General features: G+C 49.5%; 1 protein-coding gene across 9 annotated transcripts in view; it reads right to left on the bottom strand.

Annotated features, from left to right (window-relative positions):
• Positions 1–23,059, bottom strand: part of OGDHL (oxoglutarate dehydrogenase L) — a 2,607,259-nt gene that overhangs the window by 1,443,193 nt on the left and 1,141,007 nt on the right. For all 9 annotated transcript variants that reach the window (XM_069610806.1, XM_069610810.1, XM_069610809.1 and 6 more), the window contains one exon: positions 10,357–10,536. In XM_069610806.1, the coding sequence (XP_069466907.1) occupies positions 10,357–10,536 (180 nt within the window). The remainder of the gene's footprint in view (positions 1–10,356; positions 10,537–23,059) is intronic.

Here is a 23,059-nt window from a genome sequence, read left to right as displayed (position 1 = left end):
GATTTTCTCTAGGGGGATCTGGTCGTTATGAGAGTAAAGGCGTTCATAGAAGCCCTTAAAGGTATCGTTTATGGCTTGCTGTGTCTGTGCTACCCCTCCCTCTTCAGTTTGTACCCCAGTGATTGTGTGCCTGGGGTGTTCTTTCTTGCAGAGCCAGGCTAGCATTCTGCCTGGTTTGTCTGCCTCCGTATGAATTCTATTAGTTTTGGTGGCATAATCAAATTTGGCGAGCCTATTCCATGCTAAGGTAGAGTTAGTTCTAAGTACTTTGAGGTTATCCTCCCTTTGTTCCGTGGCAACCGGGGCTGCTTCCAATTGTTCTATCTGCTGCTCCAAGTGGATCAGCACGCCCCTAAGTTGTTTCTTAACGCCCCCTGCCTTGGCCATGATTTCCCCTCTCGTTACTACTTTTAGGGCGTCCCACATTGTGCTTAAGCGGTCCACGCTTCTGGTGTTTCTTTCAATGAAGCTTTCTATGAATTCGTGTAGGTCTTCCCTAAATATCGGGTCTCCCAGGGCATCTATCGGCATTCTCCACATTGGAATAGGAGGTCTGGGGTCAGTGTGATTCCAACCCACCAGAAGTGGCGAGTGGTCGGAAATAGTTCTGCCCAGATATTGGGCTTCTTCTATTTGCGGCAGATGTTCGTTGCTTATGAAAACATAGTCCAGTCTGGTGTGGAGACCGTGCGGAGAGGAGAAATATGAGTACTCTCGAGCGTCAGGGTGACACTCTCTCCAGGTGTCTGCCAAGTGTAACCTGTCGGTTAATAGGGAGAGGGCTGGTGTAGCCGCTGAGGGCCCTTTTGGATGCGGGAAGGACATGTCAAGTGTCGAATCATGGACACAGTTGAAGTCTCCCCCCAAAAAAGGATTCTATGCCTATATGGCGCAATCCTGGCGTACATGGAGTTTAGGTGCGATGGGATGTTAGTGTTGGGGAGGTAAGAGTTCACTATGCAAATATCTATTTGTTCTAGCCTGCCCCATAGTATTACAAATCTTCCCTCTGGGTCTGACTCAGACTTAATTACCTGGAAAGGGAGTTGTGGGTGAATCCAAGTATATACCCCTCTTGCATACTTAGAGTACGAAGTTCCGACCCCCTGGCCTCCCCAGTGTTCACTTAGCCTCGCTAGGGATTCAGCCGTGCAGTGTGTCTCTTGCAGTAGCGCTATCTGCACTCTCTTTCTGTTCAAATAGGACTTGATTCTATTCCGGCGTAGGTATGAATCCAGACCCCTCACGTTCCAGGTCAATATCTTTATATTTATTTTAGCCGCCATTACAGGGTAATTGAGTAACACTCACAGTTGTCCGACCCCTGTTGACCTCGTTTGTCCTACTATCCTGTCCTGGTCCTCTCCCCACCCGTCCTCCCGTTCCGGCCCCAAGTCCTTCGCTGGTTGGAGATTTTTGAACTTGTGTAAATCCCATTGTGTTGAATGGGGGAAAAACTAAACAAAACTTTCCAAACTGCCCCTAGCAGTTGCTTTTAACTTGCAGCGCTCAGGGGTTCCTGAGCCTTCCAGGCCACTCCTGGCCTTCCGGATCAGGTTGTGTGTGAGCAAACTGCTTACACCTTTTCTGGTGGGGTGGGTTGTTTGTCCGCCGCTTGCATGCTCCTCCGATCTCACGTCCGATGTTGCGAGATTTGTAGTAGGACTTTCATAGTGATTCGTTCGTCTACAGTTCGTGTTCATTACCTTTTGTTTTCTGCAGGGACTGCCCATTGCTTGCGTTCACCGGGGGGTGGGTGGTCATCCTCGGTCTGAGTTCAGTGATTCTTCCTTGTCGTCCGCCAGGTTGTTATGCTCAAGCCACATGTTAGCTGCGGCTGGGGTCTCTAGAAACGTTGCTTTCCCTTTACATAGAATCTTGAGACGTGACGGGTATAAGAGCATGTATTTCAAGTTGAGCTTTCTCAGCCGGGCTTTTATTGGAATGTAAGAGTTTCTGGCTCGTTGTACTGCAGGGGTGTAGTCCGGGTATATAACTATTATTGAGTCATTCCTTAGTAGTATGGTTTTGCGGTCTCTGAAATTTAAAATCTTTGCTATGATTGGTCGTGGGTGAGATCCAGGTGGGGGACGTTTCTGAAGAGACCTGTGGGCCCTTTCGACAGAGAACCCCTGGGAGAGGTTTGCCGCCCCTATTTCTTGCTGTAGGAGCGTTTCAATGAAGGTCGTCGGGTCCGGGCCTTCCAGATCTTCAGGGACCCCCAGTATACGAATGTTATTACGGCGCGCCCGACCTTCTGCGTCCTCAGAGCGGGCCTCTAGCCTTGCCACCTTTTGCTCCAGATCTCTGACCGTCATCTTTAGATCTCGGGTGTTCTCAACATTTTCCTGCAGGGCGGTTTCTGTCACCGTGACTCTTTCCGTTAGGTTGCGGGCGTCCTGCCACATGAGTTGCATGTCTGACTTCACCTCTTCAAGCCGCCCCTCGAGTGATGTGCGGAGGGCAGCTATTGCTTGGAGGACTTGCGTGTGTTTAAGATCTTCCATTTGTTGAGGCAAATCTTCGGGGGATTCTCGGTCTTGTTGTGATGGTTGCCGTTGGGGTCTGACTGTCGTGAAGGAGTCCATCGTGACTAGTTTCGGCTTGGTCCTGGGGGGAGACATCTCCTGGTCTGAGGTCTATAAGTGCTACCCCCTGCGGAGTGCAGGTCTGTCGACGACCCCTGTGTCTAAATTTCCGTGTGGGCTTCAAGGGAACTTCGGTTCCAGGGATCCAACCCTAGCTTTTCAGTTGTTTCTAGCAGCTAGTGTTTCCAAGGTTAGATTTCAAAATCTTGACCAGTGGCTGTGGGCTCAGGTTGTATGGAGAGCCTTGTTCTAGGAGTCAATGTGGTGCAAATAAGTCCCGGGCTTCAGGCTGCGTTCAGTTTATTTCTGGTTCCTGCCTACGTCTCCAATGGGCTACCGGCAGGCAGGTGTCGTCTCACCGCCTGTGGGTCGGACTCCCTGGGGCTCTCAGTCACTATATTGTTCGCCCTTCTCCCCCCCGGGCCTTAGTGCTGTGGGTGGGTTCTTTCTGCTGGGGTCTTCCTGCGTATCAGGCAGCCACTAGGGCGACAGGGGCCCCACAGATCTAGGCCAATCCTCCTCGCAAGAGTCAATGTTGGGCCCCAAGGCCGGCCGTGCTTCGCTCCCTCAGGCTGCTGGGAGGTGATCCCGTTAGGGAGTGTTGTGAAGGGGACCCGGTCCCGCTTCCAGCGTTAATGAGGGGCCCGCCGCCTTCCGTTCCGTTCCCCGTGTCTCCGCTCAGCTGTGAGCTGTGAGCACGGTCGGTCTCACCTTCGCGCCGCTGGAACTGCTCCGTGTTCCCTGTTCCAGCGTCCGCGGCGGATACGACCTCCTCCTGGCCGCGCCCATGCAGCGGTTCCTCCGACCTCCGCAGCCGCAGCAGTCATCGGCGCCGGCCTCCCGCTCTCGAGTGTCCGCTGGCGGAGCAGGTGACAGGCTCCTCCGCAGCGGCCGCCACAGCTGCTGCGGTCCGTAGGATGACCCGGGGGGCCGAGGATGTCTCAGTCCCACTCCACGGCGGGCGCCGCCATCTTGGAGTCCCAGGGGGCTCGGCTTCGGGCTTCCCGTTTTCCGTCGTCCGCACTCCGATTCCGCCCAGTACTGCTGCCGAGTGCTGGCAATCGGTTCCCCCACAATATTCTGGCCTCAACTCGTGTTGTAGACCTGGATTCAGCGAAAGTTAAGCGTTTGTCTCAGGATCGCGGACGGAGCTCCGTGGAGGTCTGACTTTACGGCATGCGTGCAACTCCATGATGTCTTGTGCCACCATCTTGGTCTCTGCCAGTCCCGCCTTAAATCGTGATTGGCTCTGCGCTGGAAGCTCTGGGAGGAAATCGGCAATTTCCTGCCAAAGCCTCTCGTTAACGCCAGCATGGCATCCGCGTTGGCTTGACGAAGATGCAGGGACGCGTTGGAATACAGCTTCTTCCCGTATGCCTCCAAGATCTTCTCCTCCTTGCCTAGCAGCGCCGCGGAGGAAGAGGTCAAGGACGACTGAGGCTTGGAGTATAGTGATGCCGCAGCAATCACCGAAGCTTGCGGCTGAGGGTGGGCCGATAGAAAGAGTGTATCCCCCTCCATCTGACTGTACTTTGCATTCAGGCGTCGATTGACCGGCTGGACTGAGTGGGGCTTGAGCCATCCCTTTTTGGCCAAGGCGACTACGTCCTTCTGCATCGGGATCCCTGTTCTCACTGCGGGACGTAGCGTGAGGACTTTGGCGAGGACCTCCTCTGATGGTTGCTCGACCTCGGGTTGAGGAAGGCCAAAGTACTCTGCCAGCCCCGCAAGACGTTCATGGAAGGCCTTGGCTGATGACGGTGTGAAAGGGTCCTCCTCCTCATCTGTGTCCACCTGAGGGTCCGGTTGGTCCGGTACCGGTGGAAGGGTGCTGGGAGCCGAAGGCTGGGGTGTGGAGACCGGAGCCGGAGGCTGGTACGGAACCGCCTGCACTATCGGTTGGAGGGCCGGAGCGGGTGGCGTAGGGTGACCAGGGGCGCCTGTACTGGGGCCTGCGGCGCCAGAGCCATTGGCGGGAGCACGTACCTGATGGCGTCCCTGTGGATGACCCCCCATCCGAGGAGATTTCATGAGCCTGAGGAACCTTTTAAAAAATCTGTCCTCACGGGCCGCAGGGGTGAAAGGCGATACTGACGGGGTAGCGGGCGACTGCTGGAGCTGTTGCGTACCCTGCCAATATGGACGCAGCGGAAACCTGCCCTGCGCAAATGAAAGGTAGGCTGTAGGCCACATACCTGGTTGACACCAGTCCCACCTTGACGCATGTTCTGCCACCTGCTCCCTGCCTTGGTGCGGTATCGGGCGGATGTCAGAAAGGTCTGGCACAGCGACCATTTTGTCAAGCTGCCTTCCACGTGCCTGCGTCGTGTTGCTTGGCTCACTGGGCCTAGCCCCGTCCAGGACTCTTGAGTGTGGATCATGAGGCCTACCCTGTTCCTCAGGCCGAGGCCTGGTAGGCGTTTCGCCCTCGGCGGATCTGCCGGGAGAACTGCGTATAGGCACCCCCTCGGACATGTTGCCAGTACTAGGGCGTGGCCCCTCGGGTAACCACCCGGTAAAAGAACCTTCCGGTCCCTCAGCACTGTCACCGGGAGGATCAACCAACCCCTCTGCCTGCCGGCCGGTTGCGGATATAGCCTCGGTACTCGTGCTGGGTGCGCTGGAAAAGAGCGGCTCTACCTTGGGCTATGATCAATGATAGAGGAAGTCCTTTAGGTCCTCTGGAGGCGATCTCTGGAAGAGCTCCCTCCACCTGGCTAGTCTGTTCTTCAGAGACCTCGAGAAGAGTGCGTCTTATGCGGTACAAGCTTGCCAGCCGTGGTCTGGGCCAAGGCAACGTAGGGAGAGGGCGTTGGGCTCTTTAGTTGGAAAGAGCCTGTCGCAGGATGGACACCTGCTGAACTCTGTAGAAGTCGACACGCGCCGAGGAGGAGTGTTACGTCTGAGGACCGAGTACCTGAATGATAAAAAGACAAAAAGACAGAAGAGAAGAAGCATTCGAACGTGGAATTACATGGCCGAAGCCAAACCCAGGAGCACTGGTGAACTCAGCCCGTTCCCGTAGACGCGGAAAAGGGGACTGAGGTGTGGCGCCGGAGGGCGCAGTCAGGTCAGCGCATGCTCCCAGGGCCGCACCCCTGCACGCCTCTAAATTTAAAGGGGAAGAAGGTTCTTTCTGTTGAAAAAGGTTCTGTCGCCCGTCCCTTGGAAGGGACACCCCTGCAGTATGGAGGAAAGGGGACGGGACGTAAGAGTATGGTGTCTAGGTACGCCAGGTTTAAGCTTGTTCAATTGTACATGCTCCACAGGGTCTAAACCTAAGATGGGAGCAAGCTACGACCATCAAATAATAATAAAGCAGTCCTTTTTGTGCCTTGTCAAATAAAAAGGGCCTATACTAAAAAGAAATCTATTGCCAATCCTAACATCCAAGTAAAAAAATAGTGTGGGATAATGTTCTCAAGAAAAGAGTGTTCACCAAATGATAAGCCAGGATGATACAGCTGGGTCTCCCTTCCCCATGTTTTTAGCACAGGACAAGGCAAGACCTTTGAGTACAGCACACTCCAGGGCCTCGCCAGCATAAGGTTACAGTTCCTTTCAACGATGCAGGGACCTTCCAGGGGCCAAGTCTCTTTCCTGCAAAGGTCTCTTGCCTTAGAAGACCGGTTGTACCAAAAACAATAAACGAACAAAAGTTCCTTCAGCAAACTTTTCACGTTGGGCAACTGCTCTTCGCCTCTTGGATCAACCGGCCTCTGATCCTTCTTACAACGTTTCACTATGGCCTCAATCGGTTTCACTACAGCCTTTCACTCAAAAACTTATCACTTAACAATCTCAATAACTGTTTCACCAACTATCCATTGTGGACATCCCTCAGCCGGGTTCACATTTGTCGTCACAATGTTCACGGGTATATTACTATTTACCCTTCATTCGCAGGCATCCCTCCGTCGGGTTCACATTTGCCACAGTTCACAAAATCTCTTAGGTTCTGTTCTTTATTTCAGCTTGCGTCTTAGCCCCTGGTCAGGGTTTCCTTAAAACCCCCAGCCAGGCTTCCCATAAAGCCCCCAGCCAGGCTTCACACAGTTCTATTAATATCTGGTTCTCGAGTGTGTCCCTGGTTACCCTGATTTGTAGGCATCCCTCAGTCTGGTTCCCATTTGCCAGTTACACAGGTCAATCAGTTTTCTCTCATGTGTCAAAGATTCGAGTGTACAAGTGGTTTTGCTCGACCCTCGTAGGAACACTTTGACACTTTACACTAGCCTCTCCTATGTGCTCTTGGTCTTCGTAGTTTCGCAAAACAACACAACCCCAAAAAGGATTCAGAGTCCTTCGAATGAGCGCCCCGTGACGCCTGACCGCTCTGCTTCAGTACCTTTTTCTAGGTTTTCTTTAAAGTTCAATTACACAAGCTCTTTGTTCATTAAGGTTGCCGACTGCAACCTTGGGCCCAGCACAGTTCGGTTTTACTATCTGTCTTCTCCGACTCACTGGCTGTGCTGAACTGTTGGAATTTCTTGTTTCGGGAGTCAAGTACGGCACCACAGCGGCAATCGCTTCTCCACGCTTTGGCTATCAGTGCAGAAGGGCCCTGCGTGGCGTTGACACCGGTCACAGCACACAGCAGCTGGACTTACTGGTCTTATGACTTCCCTTTCAGAGGCTTTGTGGGTCGGAGTTGAAAAGGGAAAGGGTAATTCCCTCCTGGTCTCTCCGCCTTTCTCCTCTGTTTGAACTGCTGTTCCGGAATAGCTGCTTCCTTATGCATTCGGCATTGCTCGAAGTGTGCTTTCGTGCTCTGCCTTTTATCCCTGTGGGGAATGGAAAGGGCCTTCAAGTGTGCATCGTTTTTGTCAATTGCCTGACTCTTCCTGACCCTTGTGTTGGGACATGGCAGGTAAACGGCTCAGGTGCTAGTCCGTTGTCTGTCACGGTGTAGCAAAGTGTTTGTGTTGGAAAGTGAGGGTCGGGGGTAGAACTTCTGAATATCCTACGGGGTAGGATGGGGAAAAGGTGTTATAGGAAAGGGGGTATCACGTCTCACCTGTCGGTGTCCCACTTCCACTCCCCAAGGACCCCTCATCCAGGTGATTCCCCCCTCCCCCCGTACTGGCCCACCCACAGCAACTGGATCCAATAGTGATGGCCATGTCCTGGCCACCTGGATGACAGATCCTCGGGGACTAGCGGGTGAGACACCTTCAGGTTTCTCACACAGGGCACTTCCAATTGCTCTCCTTTGATGAGGAACCAGAAGCCTTTAAATAGGTTGGAAGATAGCGTTACATGCACATTTGTTTGTCCTGGGGCACAACAATCATATTTTCAGTGTCGGGGTTGCCAACTCCAGGTCTCAAGGGACGCAAACCTGACGGGTTTTCAGGATATCCCTCATTAATATTCATGGGAAAAATGTACATATATTTAGAATAATTCTATGCAAATGTATCTCATGAAAACTCTGAAAAGCCACCATGTTTCCAGTCCTCCAGGCCTGGAAAGGGACAACCAGGCATAATGATGTGTGATTATCACACCTGGAGAGTTGTCCTGGTCTACTTAAAGAATTTTGCGAAGCTCAATCTCCCAAACAAAGACAGCCAGAACGAAGACAGAAGAATGGACACATGAATTAAAAGCTCTTTCCTACCCAAATATATTGCATGTGTAGGAGTGTGCAAGTGTGTGTTAGTTATGCAGGAGGGTATATTTGTTGTTGTCATCAAGAAAGCATGTTTTAGGTCTATCTTGGCTAAGCAGTCTGCTGTTTGCAAGATGCCTCTGAATGTTCAATCTGTGAAATGTCCTCAAGTGCCATGAAAATTGGAAATGTATTTCATTCAAACAAAGAATCACAGCCGCAAATACTACGCTGCCGCTGCTGTGATCTCTACTCTCCTTGTGGTTTCATAGTCCCTGTTCTAGCCCATTACCTGTTTCACCCCCCAGCCCCGCGGTTTCCTCTAGTCGCTGTCTGCTCGCATTTGGTGGTCGGCGGCCTGAAACCAGGATTGGTGCAAAGACGTTTTCCCATATTTCTGAGCACCTTCCAGACAGCTGCTGAAGCGCTCACTCAGCATTACGCCATTTTTGCAGGGTAAGCGATTATTGCCGGCTGTCTCCTTCTCAAGTGTTTAATGGTGAGAGGTTTTTGGAGTTGAAAAAGCTCAGTGGTGTGCCAGTCTTTTCATTTTATTATGCCAGTGACAAGGATGCGACGAGGGTCAGGTAAGAATAAAGGCAATGACTTGACCCTTGCCATGAGTAGGGAGGATTCCCATCTACATCTCCACTGACACCTCTTAGGAGCAACAACCGTGTACTGGAGGTCCTGCCACTCAGTGCCAAACGCAGATTAAAGCTGCAGCAGGAACATCTTGCATGCTCTAAACTGCTGCTTATAGGCAAGGAGTTCCAAAATGACTTCTCTGGCAAAGATAATGCTGTCGACCCCCAGACACTACTTTTCACCCCCCCCCAAGTCTACGATAGTTAACCCCGAAGTTAACGGTGGAGGGTTAAATGGGGGTGGAGGGATGACAAGAATAAAGAAGTGGATTACCCTGAGGGATACATATTGAGAGGAGTTCCGCCTGTCCTAATTAAGCTGAAGACAATGTGGAACCAGCTAGGACAAAATGTAGTGGCCAATTTGGGTAAGGGGATGGTGGATTCCAAAACTCTAGAATCCTGGCGAGGTCTCCAAGAGCAGTTTTTTGCGGGACCTTGAGGCCTGCTCGAGCATCAGGGATTTTCAGAGATGGGTGGCTCTTGTAGGTTCGAATATGCTTTCCACTTCCCCGTCCATCCCGAAGAAACCAAACCATTTCGAAGTTGAGAAAAAGGATAACTTCTCACAAACTTCCTCTCCCAAGAATGGCCATCACACCAAGGCTGTTAAACAGTCTGCATAGAGTTGTGTGCTCCTAGTGTGCCCCTCCTGATGAAGAGTGTAACCCCTGTTCCAGACGGGGGGGTTAATGTTTCACGAAAAGCTAGTACACCACTCATTAAGTCATTCTCTACTGCTGCCTCGACTTCCTGTAGGGATATCAGACAAAGAAAAGTCAAAATGGCTATCATTGTGGACCCCAGTTTAAGGAGTTTTTCCCTGGATCCCAGGAATTTCACAATTACCAATGTTGCTAGGCCAAGCCAGTTTGAATCCAGGGAGGCCCTGAAAAACAAAATGTTGGCGTGGCTTAATTCCATATTGGGCATCTAATCAATAGCCCTTTTGGCCTCTAGATTGTTCAAAATTTCCTTCAGCAATGTTTCTTACAGAGCTGCCTCATAACGGCACTTAAACGAAGACATAACAAATGCACAAGTCCCCGAAAGATGTTTTGTTTAAATGTTTAAGAATTGATATACATAGAAAATAATGAGGATGTTGCCTGTCAAAGAACACCATTCTATTATAACTGGTAAGTCGCTGCTTGTTTTATAATTTTCTATTAATTGTTTTTTCTTACTGCACTTCTGATGGTGATTTCAATTTTTAAAGTCGGCTCAGACTTTAAGTGAACTAACAAAATATATGAAAGACACATTTGCTGGATCGACAATAATATCCTAATGCACAAAAGCTATTAACCAAACAAAGGTGATTTAGGAAATTGCACCAATTTGAGATAATAGCAGAACACTTTAGTTCCATACCCTTCTTTCTTTAAAAAACAGAGCATTGCTTCAATATCACTGAACTTCCATCAACTGATATGCAATAGGAAGCATTTCTAAGATGGCGAATATTTATCATCTTTCTAATAGAACAGAAAAATGTTTGACTTACCAAGTCTATCACAACATCTTTGCTAAAGGTGTGGCGCCACTCTGCAGCAACATTGCAGACGTACATTACAGCTTCAGGATCATCTGCATTCACATGGAAAATGGGAGCATTGACCACACGTGCAACATCTGTTGGGTATGGAGATGAGCGGGCCATGCGTGGATCGGTCGTGAATCCAATCTACAAACCAGATACAATTGTCAAAGTTAAACTGAACACTTGACTATTTCAGAAGATACTCCAATCAACAGACAGAGGGGCAACAGAGAGCAGGAAAGCAGCTTATTCTGTTATTCACCCTCTTCTAAAATATGCATTTCCACCCCAGAAACTCAAAATCCCAAATAAATAGATAGCAGGGTAGGAGTAGAGAGGAAGAAGTAGTATTTTTCATAAAGGGATCTTCAATAAACACTATAATACAACACATGGGGCAAGGAGTCTCATGGGAGGCACTGGGCGTTTTGTTGAATTCCATAAATCGTCCTGTACTCACGGTAGTAAAGCCACATGGAACCTTTTGTAAATTTCCTTTTAAATAAAATAAGAAATATGTGATTTTTCTTTGATGTAATGGCATACAGGTTTTAATGGTAATTCGGTTATTGGTGGAAATGTTAGGCCTGAATTCAGTCAAATGATGTATTTTTCAGGCTAGAAAGCAAGTGAAAAGCAGCACAATTTGCTCCTCCACAACATGGCCTGAAATAAGTGGAAATATACCTTAAATGTTTAACTGTGCAAATAGTTATGCTATGTCAGGTGTGTCTGCTGTTCTCTGACTGCTTTGGTTTCCTTATTCATTCTTCAATCTGCTAGGCAGAAATATTGGCCAACGAAGACTGCAGTTCACCTTCAATCCAATAGACTAAGTGATTAAACATGTATCTGTATAGGTCTTTTAACTATTTTTGGTGAAACAGAACATTTCAAGGTTGTGGAAAGAACATACATACACCGTCAGTCAGTATGGTCAGCAGAGGAGTGGAAGCTCTGGTCAGCCATTGATACAACAAAAGGGAAAGACTTTGCTACCAGATTCCCAATTTACAGTGATTGCCATAGAACACTGGTGCGCCACTAGGTACACATTGCTCAACAAGGTGACTCTTGTAATCCTAGTGCTAAGTCTCCATTCCTATAGACTGTTGGTATGCTCTTATATTCAATACTAGACCAGAACATTCTGCATATCAAAGAAAAAGTAAACGGGAGGTAGCCTGCACTATGGACTGGACATGCCCTCCCATTAATGCCCACAGGCTTCTATTGCTCAATCGTCCTCGTTTTTTTGATACCTCCACTCAATTGAATTAATGGATGATGGATATGTGTACTGTACAAAAGGGGGCGCAGGAGCTGTAGTAAAGGAATAACAAATTTGCTAAGTAGAGAAACACACACTTCCTCCTTATTCTAGTATATCTTCCCTAAGAATCTTGAAAAAAGATGCTATAGAACACAAAAGTTATAAGAAGGTTGGAGGCGCCCTATTCATCAAAAATATTCTCGCGCAAAGTACAGTCAATTGGGCTTCAGATCTTGAGCTTGGATTCAGTGCATTATGTTTATAAAAGCATGTGGCAAAGCCCATATTACTGTGGCAAAAAGACCCGAGGCAGCGGGCCAATACCGCCGCAGGTAATGCCCCCGGGGCCGTAGTTACAGGCCCGAGCGTAGCGAGGGCCTTAATGAAGCCCCGGGGGCATTACCTTGGGCGGTATTGGCCTGCTGCCGAGGGTTTTATTGCCATTAGCACCCCGGCCCATTAGACTGGGGTGCTAATGGCATTTTTGTTTCTGTTTCGCTTGTTTCGAAACAGAAAAAAAAAAATGAAAAAAATGGCCGTCAGGAAAGGGAAAACGTAGTCCGTTTTCCCTTTCCATGGCGGCCATTGGGAGCGGACGCGCTAGGAACACAAGTGTTCCCAGCGCGTTCGCTCCCAAGACCAGAAGAAAAAATAAGGTAAGTGGGGTTGGGAGGGCGGAAGGGAGGGAAAAAAAAAAAAAAAAAAAAAGAATAAGTACTGCCGTCTCCGGCAGGGGACGATGGAAGCCTCCAGCCGTGTGGAGGCTTGGAGCGGGGATGGCCCCGCTCCGAGTCTCCACATGCCTGGAGGTTTCCATCGTCCCCCGCCGGAGATTGCAGGATGGAATGTAAGTCAGGTGGGGTGGGAGGAAAAAAAATAATTCTTACCCGAGTCCCCGGCGGGGGACGAAGGAAGCCTCCAGCCATGGGGAGGCTCGGAGTGGGGATTGCCCCGTTTCGAGCCTCCTCATTGGCTGAGAGGCTGCCACGCCCCTCGCCGGGAACACAGTAGCCGACACGCACAGTGTAAAAGGGAATACCGTGTGGTATGGCTCGCAAATGAGCCAATCACAACGCAGTATTCCCGTTGCGCCACGCCTGCCGGGTGCTAACGCACTATAAACCAAATGGTAAATGCCTGTGAGCAGTGACTGATGACTTTGGCAGCATGATCAGAATTTCCAGCAAAATGAGTGATTTGCAGTTTGGAGTAAGATTCCAAGATAGAAAAGACTATTGTGACGAATCCTATGTCATCGCCCCTTCTCCCGTGAGGGGGGCGGGAGAATCCTTGCATGGGGCCAGGGCGGTGCTGTCTCCTCAGTGGTATTCTTCCTTTTCTCACTTTCCCCCAGAAGCTCACTGTCTCCAGAGCTCTGGTCCTCTCTAGGCTGGACTGTTGCAACGGTCTCTTTCTAAATCTTCCTGCCTCTAATCTTCAACCTTTACAACTTATCCAGAACAGGACTGTGAGACTTGTCCTTGGCCTCATGCCCAGGGATCGTATCTCTCCAGCTCTGAGATCTCTTCACTGGCTCCCTGTAGCTGCAAGGATCAAGTTCGAGACCCTCTGCATCGTCCACAAGGCTTTCTGGGGCCGGTGACCACTCCACCTCCAACTTTCTCTTCCAAAACATGTTCCTTCTCGAGCTCTCTGCTCATCCACCTCCAGAAGCTTCTCAGAGCAGAGAGTTGGGGGGCGAACTATCTCCTCGGCTGGGGCCTCCTTCTGGAACAGCCTCCCTGCCTCTCTCAAACTTGAGCAGAACCATGTATGGTTCTGCAAGCAACTCAAGATCTTCCTTTTCGCTTCCGCTTTCTCTCTTCCTCTCCCCTGCTGATGCACCCGACTGCTCCGTGCACAGGTCACCTGGTCACCCTCTGAACTCGGCCCAGGCTTCTGCATGTCCAGTTGCCCTCAAACTGCCTCTGGGCTCCCCAGCACTTAAGGGTCTGTATCTGCAACCTTACAGTCCCTTCTCTCTGCACTTATGAGCCACCGGCTGGCTGCACTTGTGAGTTAACTTCACTTCCCCCTTCCCTCCTGGCACTTCTCCCCTTCCCTCTTCCCCACACCTGCGCAATCTGAAGGACACAAGGCCTAGTAAGATCATTATTTTGTCCTCCCTTTGTTTCCCCCTTCTTGTCTCATCATACTTAGAAACACTTGCGTACAGGCACGTAATAAATACAACATCATATCATAGTTCCCCTGGGGGTAGCACACCATGGGAGCATCACATGGGAGGGGAAATCCCTTCTGGGACAAGGGATGACATTACAGGGAAAACACAGTATATAAATACCCCTTTACCCACTCCCTTAACCTCTTATCCTATTCAGGGCAATCAAGTCCCTCCTCTATGTATTATGTAAGGTAGAATATACCAACTCGACTAACATACACTGAAACTGTCACACTAACTCAACTTGAAAAAGGATACAGACTTATAAAGGATACAGAATCAGCATCCACCTTGGGAGCCCCTCTGCTCTGGGATATCTTGAACGTGATGTTAACAAGACTTTCCACCCCAAGAGCGCAGCCTGTAGAAATAAACTATAACTAACAGGCCAGGGGCTTGAGTGAAAAGGCAGGTGCAGCGACAACAGAGCTAAGGGAACAAAGCAGAAACGATGGTTCAAGAGAGCAGCCAGAGTTACCAAAGTGCAGCAATCACCCACCCGCAATTACCCTCTCTTACCTGCTTAGCCAAAAGGAAGTCCCGCAACCTATGTGAGTTCAGCAAAGTGATGACAAGGTGAAAAAGGAAGAAAGTCTCAGTTGAAGGAAGTCTGTGCAATAATCCACCTAACCCGAACGGCACGAGGGCGCAACTAGAGTCCAAAAATAATCCCCAAGGAAATCAGCAAAGTGTCCCCAAAGTGAGAATATCCAATCCAAGTGGTGACCACCAAATCAGGAGAGCGTCCAATCGGTCACTTCGATGTGTAGAGCAATATTTCTGGTGATGAGAGCAGCGTTGATAGTAGATCCAGAAAAAGAGTGTATTGTGGGCTTGTGACACACGTGAGGTTGAAAGGTTCAGAAAGCCAGTGGAGTTAGCAGCCAGAAGAGAGAAAAGAAACTTGAACAGAGGTTTCGTTCAGATTCTCCTAGTGTTCTGTATTGCGTTGAACTTGAGGTTAACAAATTCCAGGGCGTCACAACAAACAAGGGCAAGAGGGAAACAATCCGTTAAGAAAGCCGTGAGTTCGTTTACCAAGGGAAAACAGCCGAGGGAAATGGCGCCAGAAATCGTAGGGAAAAAACGTTCAAGAGTAATCCTTAAAGCATAAGCTGGGTCAAAGAAACACAGGAATCAGGAAGTCAATAAATCGGGCACTCGAACTAATCACTTAGTTTAGGAGCACCCGTTGCGGGGATACGGCGTACTAAATACTGGTATCCTTTCCAGGACGCAAGACACGCTGCGCGCGCTTCAGGTGACCGCGGAAAGAAGGAATGCTGGATAATGTAGTGCGGCGTATTCTGTGAACTGAAAGCAGTCGCCAGGGCAGCTTCCACCTGGAAATAGATGCCCCTGGACGCTTGTAAGCAGGAACGCGGGGCATGACAGTACCCCCCCACAAAGGGTGACCACCCCTGCGGGTACGCAATCTTTCCAACCAAAAGGCGCGCAGGAGTCGGGGTGCATACAAATTGGAGGCCGGTTCCCAGGTCCTATCCTCGGGACCATAACCTTTCCAATCAATCAGGTAGGAACGTACTCCGTGACGTAGACGGGTGTCTAGTATAGCATGAACTTCATATTCGTCTTCTCCCTGTACAGTGATTGGAGCAGGAGCAACAGAAAGCCGGGTGCCAGGCACAAAAGGACGGAGCAAGGAAACGTGAAAAACAGGGTGAATCCACCAATGGGACGGGATGTCCAAAGGAACAGCAACAGGATTGAGACAATGAAGTACCTTGTAGGGGCCTACATAGCGAGGCAACAGCTTCCGTTTACCCCGAATAGTGAGGTACTTGGTCGCAAGCCAGGCACGTTCACCAGGTGCATAGGAGGGGGCTGGTGAACGATGTTTATCTGCTCGCGTCTTTGCCCGGGACTGTGCTGCCTGTAGATGAGAAACAACTGAATCGCGTATAGCAACCAGAGTGTCCCTCGTGGTTTTTGCAGCAGGAATTTGGTCCAATGAAGGTAGGACGGGTGGAGGGATTCTTGGGTGTAACCCGTACAAGGCGTAAAACGAGGAACAACCTATTGAAGTGTGTCGGGAGTTTTTATATGCAAACTCTGCGGTTCCCAAAACGGATAACCAGTTGGTTTGATGTTGCAAGCATAGACAACGAAGGTACTGTTCCATGGTGCCATTGGTACGTTCGGTTTGTCCGTCCGTTTGGGGGTGGTAGGATGACGAAAGTCGTGCGTCTATGCCAAGGGAATGGGTAAGGGCTCTCCAAAACCGTGAGGTAAATTGGGCGCCCGATCGGAAATCATGATTGTAGGTAGACCGAAGAAACGCACCACATGATCAAAGAACAAACTGGCCAGTAATGGAGCAGTAGGTATACCCGAACATGGTATGAATCGTGCCATTTTTGTGAAAACGTCCACCACAACGAGCACAGTTGACATGCCCCTGACCAAGGGGAGTTCTACCACAAAATCGAGAGTAACCGTATGCCACGGATGTGGTGGCAGGGGCATGTTCATCAAAAGACCGAAGGGTTTCCCCGGTTGTCTCTTACATTGTATACATATCGCACACTTAGATACGTATGATTCGGTATCCTTCTTCATACCAGGCCACCAGCACCATCGATGTAGCAGGTCATAGGTTTTAAGTTGTACTTTTGTACTTACCTGATAACCAAACCAGACGGAAGGCCTGTTCCAAGGCCTTCCGTCTGGTTTGGTTATCAGGTAAGTACAAAAGTCCATGAACATAAGGAAGACCTGTAACAATCTGGGTACCCAATGTGTCGAGAAAAGAGACATGGTCTTTGGCCCACTGCCGCACTCGGTCAAGGAGTGAGGTGGAAACCGAACAGACACAAACAACTGAACCTGAGGGCAGTATAGGTGATACCGATCTTTGGGTGTCAAAATCGGCACCAACACGGGACAAGGCGTCTGCTTTCCCATGTAGAGGGCCAGGGCGGTATGTGACTGTGAAGTCAAATAGCGTGAAAAATAAATGCCAACGTATTTGTCGAGCATTGGTACATTTTGCATGTGAGAGAGCCTGGAGGTTCCGGTGGTCGGTGTACACTGTTAGTGGATGTCGAGCACCCAGAAGATGGTGTTTCCACTCCTTAAAAGCCGCTCGAATTGCTAAGAGTTCCCTCTCCATGATGGTGTAATTGCGTTCAGCCGAAGATAGTTTTCGGGAGAAATAAGCCACCGGATGTAACTGCTGTGTAGCGGGGCAGATCTGTGACAGGATGGCCCCCACCGCTATAGCGGAGGCATCTGCTTCCACTATAAAAGGGAGAGAAGGGTTTGGGTGTTGCAGAACGGGAGCAGAAGTAAAGGCCTCTTTTAATGCCTCAAAGGCCGCCTGGGCTTTGTAGTCCCACAAGAACGGAACCCTGGGACTGGTGAGACGGGTAAGGGGTGCCACTATTTCAGAAAATGAGGCAATAAAGCGCCTATAGAAATTCGAAAAACCCAGAAAAGATTGAAGCGCCTTTACAGAGTCCGAAACCGGCCAGTCCATTACTGCTTTAACCTTAGAAGTGCACATGAGCACCCCTTTTGCGGATATTTGAAACCCCAAGAACTCAACTGAGGATGCGTGGAACACACATTTTTCTAACCTAGCATAGAGAGAGTGTTCACGCAAACGCTGCAGTACGGAGCGAACATGTTGGATGTGTTGAGTGAGTGAATCCGAGAATATCAGAATATCATCTAGGTAGATCACTACATAACAGTCCAGCATGTCTCCAAAGATGTCATTAACGAAGTGCTGGAATGTGGCTGGAGCGTTGCAGAGCCCAAAGGGCATAACGCCGTACTCGTAAAGCCCAAACTTTGTTTTGAAAGCGGTTTTCCATTCGTCCCTGCTTCGCATCCTCACCAAATTGTAAGATCTAATTTAGTGAAAATGGTAGAGGATGTCATTTTATCGAGTAGTTCCGTTATGAGGGGCAACGGGTATTGGTTCTTAACCGTTATTTTGTTCAAGGCTCTATAATCTACACAAGGACGTAATCCCCCTCCTTTTTTGGTACGAAAAATATGGGAGAGGCTGCAGGGGACCGGGAAGGTCGAATGTGTCCCAAACGCAATCCCTTATCCACATACTCTTTTAGATGTTTCTTTTCATTAACGGTCAGGGAGTAAACACGACCATGAGGTATCACTGGCCCAGGTACCAAATCAATGGGGCAGTCATAGCAACAATGTGGAGGGAGTTTCTCTGATAGCCCTTTGTCGAATACGTCAGAGAAGTCCTTGTACACTGCTGGTAGTTCGGATGTTGGATCACTCAGCGTGGCACTAATGGAGGAGACGTTAGCCACCAAGGCTAAGCAAGGAGACAAAGACGTCACATCCGGGTTTTGAAAACAATGTTGGGTACAAAACACAGAAGAAAAATGTACCGTTTGTTTGACCCAGTCAATTACAGGGTTATGAGTCCGGAGCCAAGATAGACCAAGAATGATCCCAAACTGGGGAGCCGAAATAAGGTCAAACACTATTTGTTCAGTGTGACCTTCTGTGGTAGACATTGTTAGGAAAGATTTCGTAATTGTGGGTAATTTTCCTTCCATGTGGCAACCCCTAAACTTTTTGCTGTTGTTTTCACCATGATCTAGACTTTGCCAGAGAAGTGCAGCCTTCTGCCGCACTCCTCTGGGCTTTCGCTTCATTCTTACGGGGAAACTGACATGCCCTTAAGACAGTCAGTACCGGGAAGCGCTGTTTTCCGTAGTTTCTTTATCATGTTGCGGCTTTCGTGCAACATGACACAAGAGGGCACTGTAAGCTAAGTTACTGCTCTCTTGGGTCTCTAGTCTTCTACAGGCCCTAGATATCTTTTTGGATTGTATCTGATCGGTGCAAGTGAATCACGGACGGGAATGGTGGCAGCGATCGTTTCTTGTGTTTTGAGCTCCTTTTGGCGTTTTAAGCGCGTTTCTCGCGCTTAGCCCAAAATGGTGGTCTGGCTCCCAAAATGGCCAGCCCACGAGTCTCCTTTGTCCTGTCTGCTGACCGTCTTGCTCCCTTCACCTTCCCCAGGTCGAGCCGACCCGGGGCCTTCCTTATTTGGGCATGTACTTTCCCGCGAAACACAGATGCTTTTGCGGGCTTCTACAGGCCTTGTGTGTGCCTCCAGGATGTGGGCTGGAATATCTGGTCCCAATACACATCCTGGGTGCCAGAGAGTCTAGGGTGGTGTGAATGCCTGGGACCACCGTGGTCCGTGATAGGTCCACGTATGGTGTGAGTGTTGATGAGCGGATCTCCCATTGGGTCCCCTCCATTTTGGCGCGAAGGGAACCGTGGATAAGACGGGGCTGGAAACGCCACTACCATGTCGATCTCCTGAGTTCTCACGAACAAAGGAACACAGGAGCCAAGTATCCTGCAACCACGAGGCTGGACCGAGGAATCGCTGGTGACCCGCTGAAGGACTGCTCCTCTGCACTGCTGTCGCTTTGTGAAACCCTTTCTATCTCTGATCGAACCAGAAGGCCTGTACTGGTACTTCGACTCTTGGAATAGCGGGAACAGCTATTCTCGGCATCTTCACCATCTCCTGCACGTAAGCCTTCGGAAGTGTCTCTGGGCCATCCAGCAGACTGACCAGCCTACCCAGGAGTCTTGCTCTGTAACCACCGCCCGGTTGTGTTGTATTGCGAGTCCTTGTCACTCTCACACGATTCGTACACTTGGCATTCCCAGGTCTGAATTGAGTAGTGTACATTTGGCTGAGATACACACGGCCGCTCCGTTGCCCTGCTGTGGTAACAAACTGTGCGGGTTCACTTCGTTTGGGACATCTTTAACTCAACTCTGCTGCTGCAGAATCTACATGACGATGAGACGTCCCCTGCTCTCCTGAACCTGCCAGCACTGAAACTGACGCGGAGAAGCCTGGGTCTGCTTGCATCGGGGACCGGTGAGTAGCATAGCTAGGAACTGGTCACCCTCCTGCAGGAGCCCATAGCTTTTCCCCGCTGTGTCAAAACAGCACGCCTTTCCGTACTCGCGCTCTGCTTCTGCCCACAGTGGAGGCTGCGTTTGAGTCGCGGAACTCTGTTCTTCTTCATTTATGCACCAAACTGAACTGCCTGATTCCCTCGAAGAGACTCCCCTTTTTGCCCGTTGGCACCAGCGTGTGCAGGTACTTTTGAGCACAAGGCTCCACTCTTCGTAGGGCTTGGACTTCCTTTTAGTTAGGTGCCTCTGAAGGCGGACTGGGTCTAAGCATTATTTCGCACTGCCTGTTTTCCTTCCCTTCTAGGTGGACTACACATTTCGTGCATCTAACGCTTTAGACTCGTTTGTATTTGTATATATATTGTATTGGTTTGGTATGTGTTGGTTTACTAGAGTTTTATTGTGATTTCTCGCTACGGTCATTATTGCAAAGGCCTTGGAATATATGTGTATATATTTTTAATATAACACCTGTTTGGAGTAGTTTGTAAGTGTCCTTGCTTTGTGTGCTCATTGCGGGCTTTCAGTCACCCTCACCCCTCTTGAGACCCTAGTCTTGACCGCCGCGATCGCTACCCTGATTGGTCTGGCTTGTCCAGAGGTTACCCTGTTCCAAGTAATTAGGTTGGCCTTCTGAACTTCTGCGCCGCCAGGACAGAGTTCAGAAATCCGTCTTAACAGATTGGTGAACAGCGGTGGGATACGACTGAAGGTATCCAGTGTTGCGCACGAACTAAGGCATTTCAAGTTATTCCTACCAGGACACGTAGTGAATTGTTGTAGTATAACTTTAAAAAGGCCATTGTCCTATCTAACAGTATGGAAACAAATACCTTGTTAACTTTAAATGCTTCCAAATCAGAAACATTGAAAAAGATGTGTGCGGAGAGAGGTGTTTTCTCTCAAGGCACCAAATTGGATATGATCCAAAGAATCGTGGCGTGGCAAGAAGCGCAGCTTGACGCTATAACTTCTGAGGACGGTGCGGAAGGAGGTGGGGCTGCTCTCACTGGTAGAACCGACGGTTCTGCCGCTGCACTGATCCACTGCGATCACGACGACAGGGAGGAAGGATGTGATGTCTAATGTTTCCTCTGCCAGTGTCAATGGGGAGGCCATGCTTGAATTCAAGAAGCAAGAGCTGCTGTTTAGGCAGAAGGAGCTTGAGTTCAATATGGCCAAACTACAGGAAGAGCTTGAGTTCAATAGGGTCAAGCTAAAAATCGAACAGGCAGAAAAACAGAAAGACAGGGATCACCAGTTGGAACTGGCCAAGCTTCAGGTTGCAAATGGGTCCAAGGGTCCTGGACATGGGTCTGGGGCCTCCTCTCATCCACGGTTTCCGAAAGATCTGCTCAGTGTGTATGAGGAAAGGAATGACATTATGGACTGGCTGAATACGTTTGAGTATGCATGTGAAGTTCAAGAAGTTGACAATGTTGATAAGATTGCCTGGTTACTCAGCAGACTGCCCCATTCTGGCTGTAGTGCCATTATGGAAATGTCGAAGGCTGAGCGAGCTGATTTCGCAATGTTAAAGCAAACTCTCATTTTAAAGTTTGGAAAGACTCCGGCCCAATATTTAAAACGATTCCGAGAGTACAAGAAAAAAGAAGGTGGTACTTGGGTATCTTATGTCACCGAATCCTTAAAAAACTTGACTGGCTGGGTCGAAGGTTGTAAGGTTTCTACCTTTGAAGGCATGATAAATCTTGTCATGCTGGAACACATTTTTGCATCTTCTTCCCCGGAGCTTAAGCAGCATTTGGCCGATTCGAAGGAGATGGATCCTAAGAAGCTGGCCATTGCAGCAGACTTATGGGTGTCACATCGAGTGTCCCATAAGGACAAAACTCATCCTGGTAAGCAGGAGGAAGGGAAAAAGTCCAAAGATAAGGAAGGTGGAGAATCTGATAAATCTTCTTCTCAAAAGGGCCACAAAAAGAAAAATAAGGGTAAGACACAAGAGAACTCACAAGGTAGTGGAGGTCAGCCTCCAAAACAGAACTCTGGTTACAATAAGCCTCCCTATGTAAGCAGACCCAATGGATCTTGTTTTGCTTGTGGAGCAACTGACCACGTGAAGGGGGATCCCCGGTGTAAGGTTAAACCTTTGGGGGTCCACTCCGCTAATCTGGCCTTCTCCTCCTACGAGGAAGAAGAGATTACAGGAGCATCCTTCTCCTCAGACTCATTCCCCAGAGGGATAGAAGCTGAGGTAGTTTTAGTTTCCCGGGGTTCCGGGGAGCCTAAAGTCGCAGAGGCTTATGCTAGGATTCCAGACAATACCAAGCACTACTTTAAAGACAGTGTGCTGATCAATGGAGTAGATACTCCAGCTCTTAGGGATAGCGGGTGCAGTCGAACTGTAGTGGATTCTACCTTGGTAGACTCAGAGGAAGTTGCCAGAGCTACTCTGATGCCCACTAAGTTGGCTGACGGCCCACTCCGCATGTTCCCAGTAATACCTGTAAATCTTACTTTAAATGGTACAGCTGTCAGGATTCCAGTGAGCATTCAGAGAAACGTCCCAGGAAAGGTCTCGTTAGGCAATGATCTCAGAGTTTTAGGGCTCGTAGGAGACACTGCCGACAGACCCTACACACGGTTTCAAGCACGGGCAGCATTGACCAAGACCAATACGCCGCCCCAGCCGAAGGGGAAACCCAAGGCGAAAGGAGTAAACAAGTCAAGACGAGGGAAAGAGAATATTCCCCCGAGCTCGCCTACCACTGCGGTGGAGGAAGTTGGTCAATCGCCCGGGCCTGACGAGGAGGTGGCGATGCCTGAAGTATTTGACCCCAACGACCATCCTGAACTAAAAGACTTGTTAGTAGAAGGTGGTCCTGATAGGGACAAATACAGTAAAGGCCAACGTGAGTGCCCATCTCTGGAAGGCCTAAGGAGACAGGCCTGCTCCCAGCTTGAGGGTGAACCTCCTGGGACGCATCGGATTTGTTGGGAAGGTGGACTCCTGTATAGTGAGCCCACAGAGTCTACAGAAGGAGACCATAGGAGGTTGGTGGTTCCCCTTGCTGTAAGACCCTTCCTCCTGCAGTTGGCGCATGAAGTGCCCCTTGCTGGTCACCTTGGTATTAAGAGGACCAAGCAAAGGTTATCCATGCACTTCTACTGGCCCAAGATGGGGGTGCAAGTAGAAAGTCACTGCAGGAGTTGTGCTTCCTGCCAGTTATCTGGTAAGGTTGGCTCGACAATCCAAGCTCCATTGGTACCACTCCCAGTTGTGGGAATACCAT

This window comes from Ambystoma mexicanum, chromosome 8 (assembly GCF_040938575.1).
Source record: "Ambystoma mexicanum isolate Mex_15411 chromosome 8, UKY_AmexF1_1, whole genome shotgun sequence".
In the NCBI taxonomy this organism is placed as follows: Eukaryota; Metazoa; Chordata; class Amphibia; order Caudata; family Ambystomatidae; genus Ambystoma; species Ambystoma mexicanum.
The sequence above is the reverse complement of the archived record's forward strand: the minus strand, read 5'-3'. Positions and strand labels throughout refer to the sequence as shown.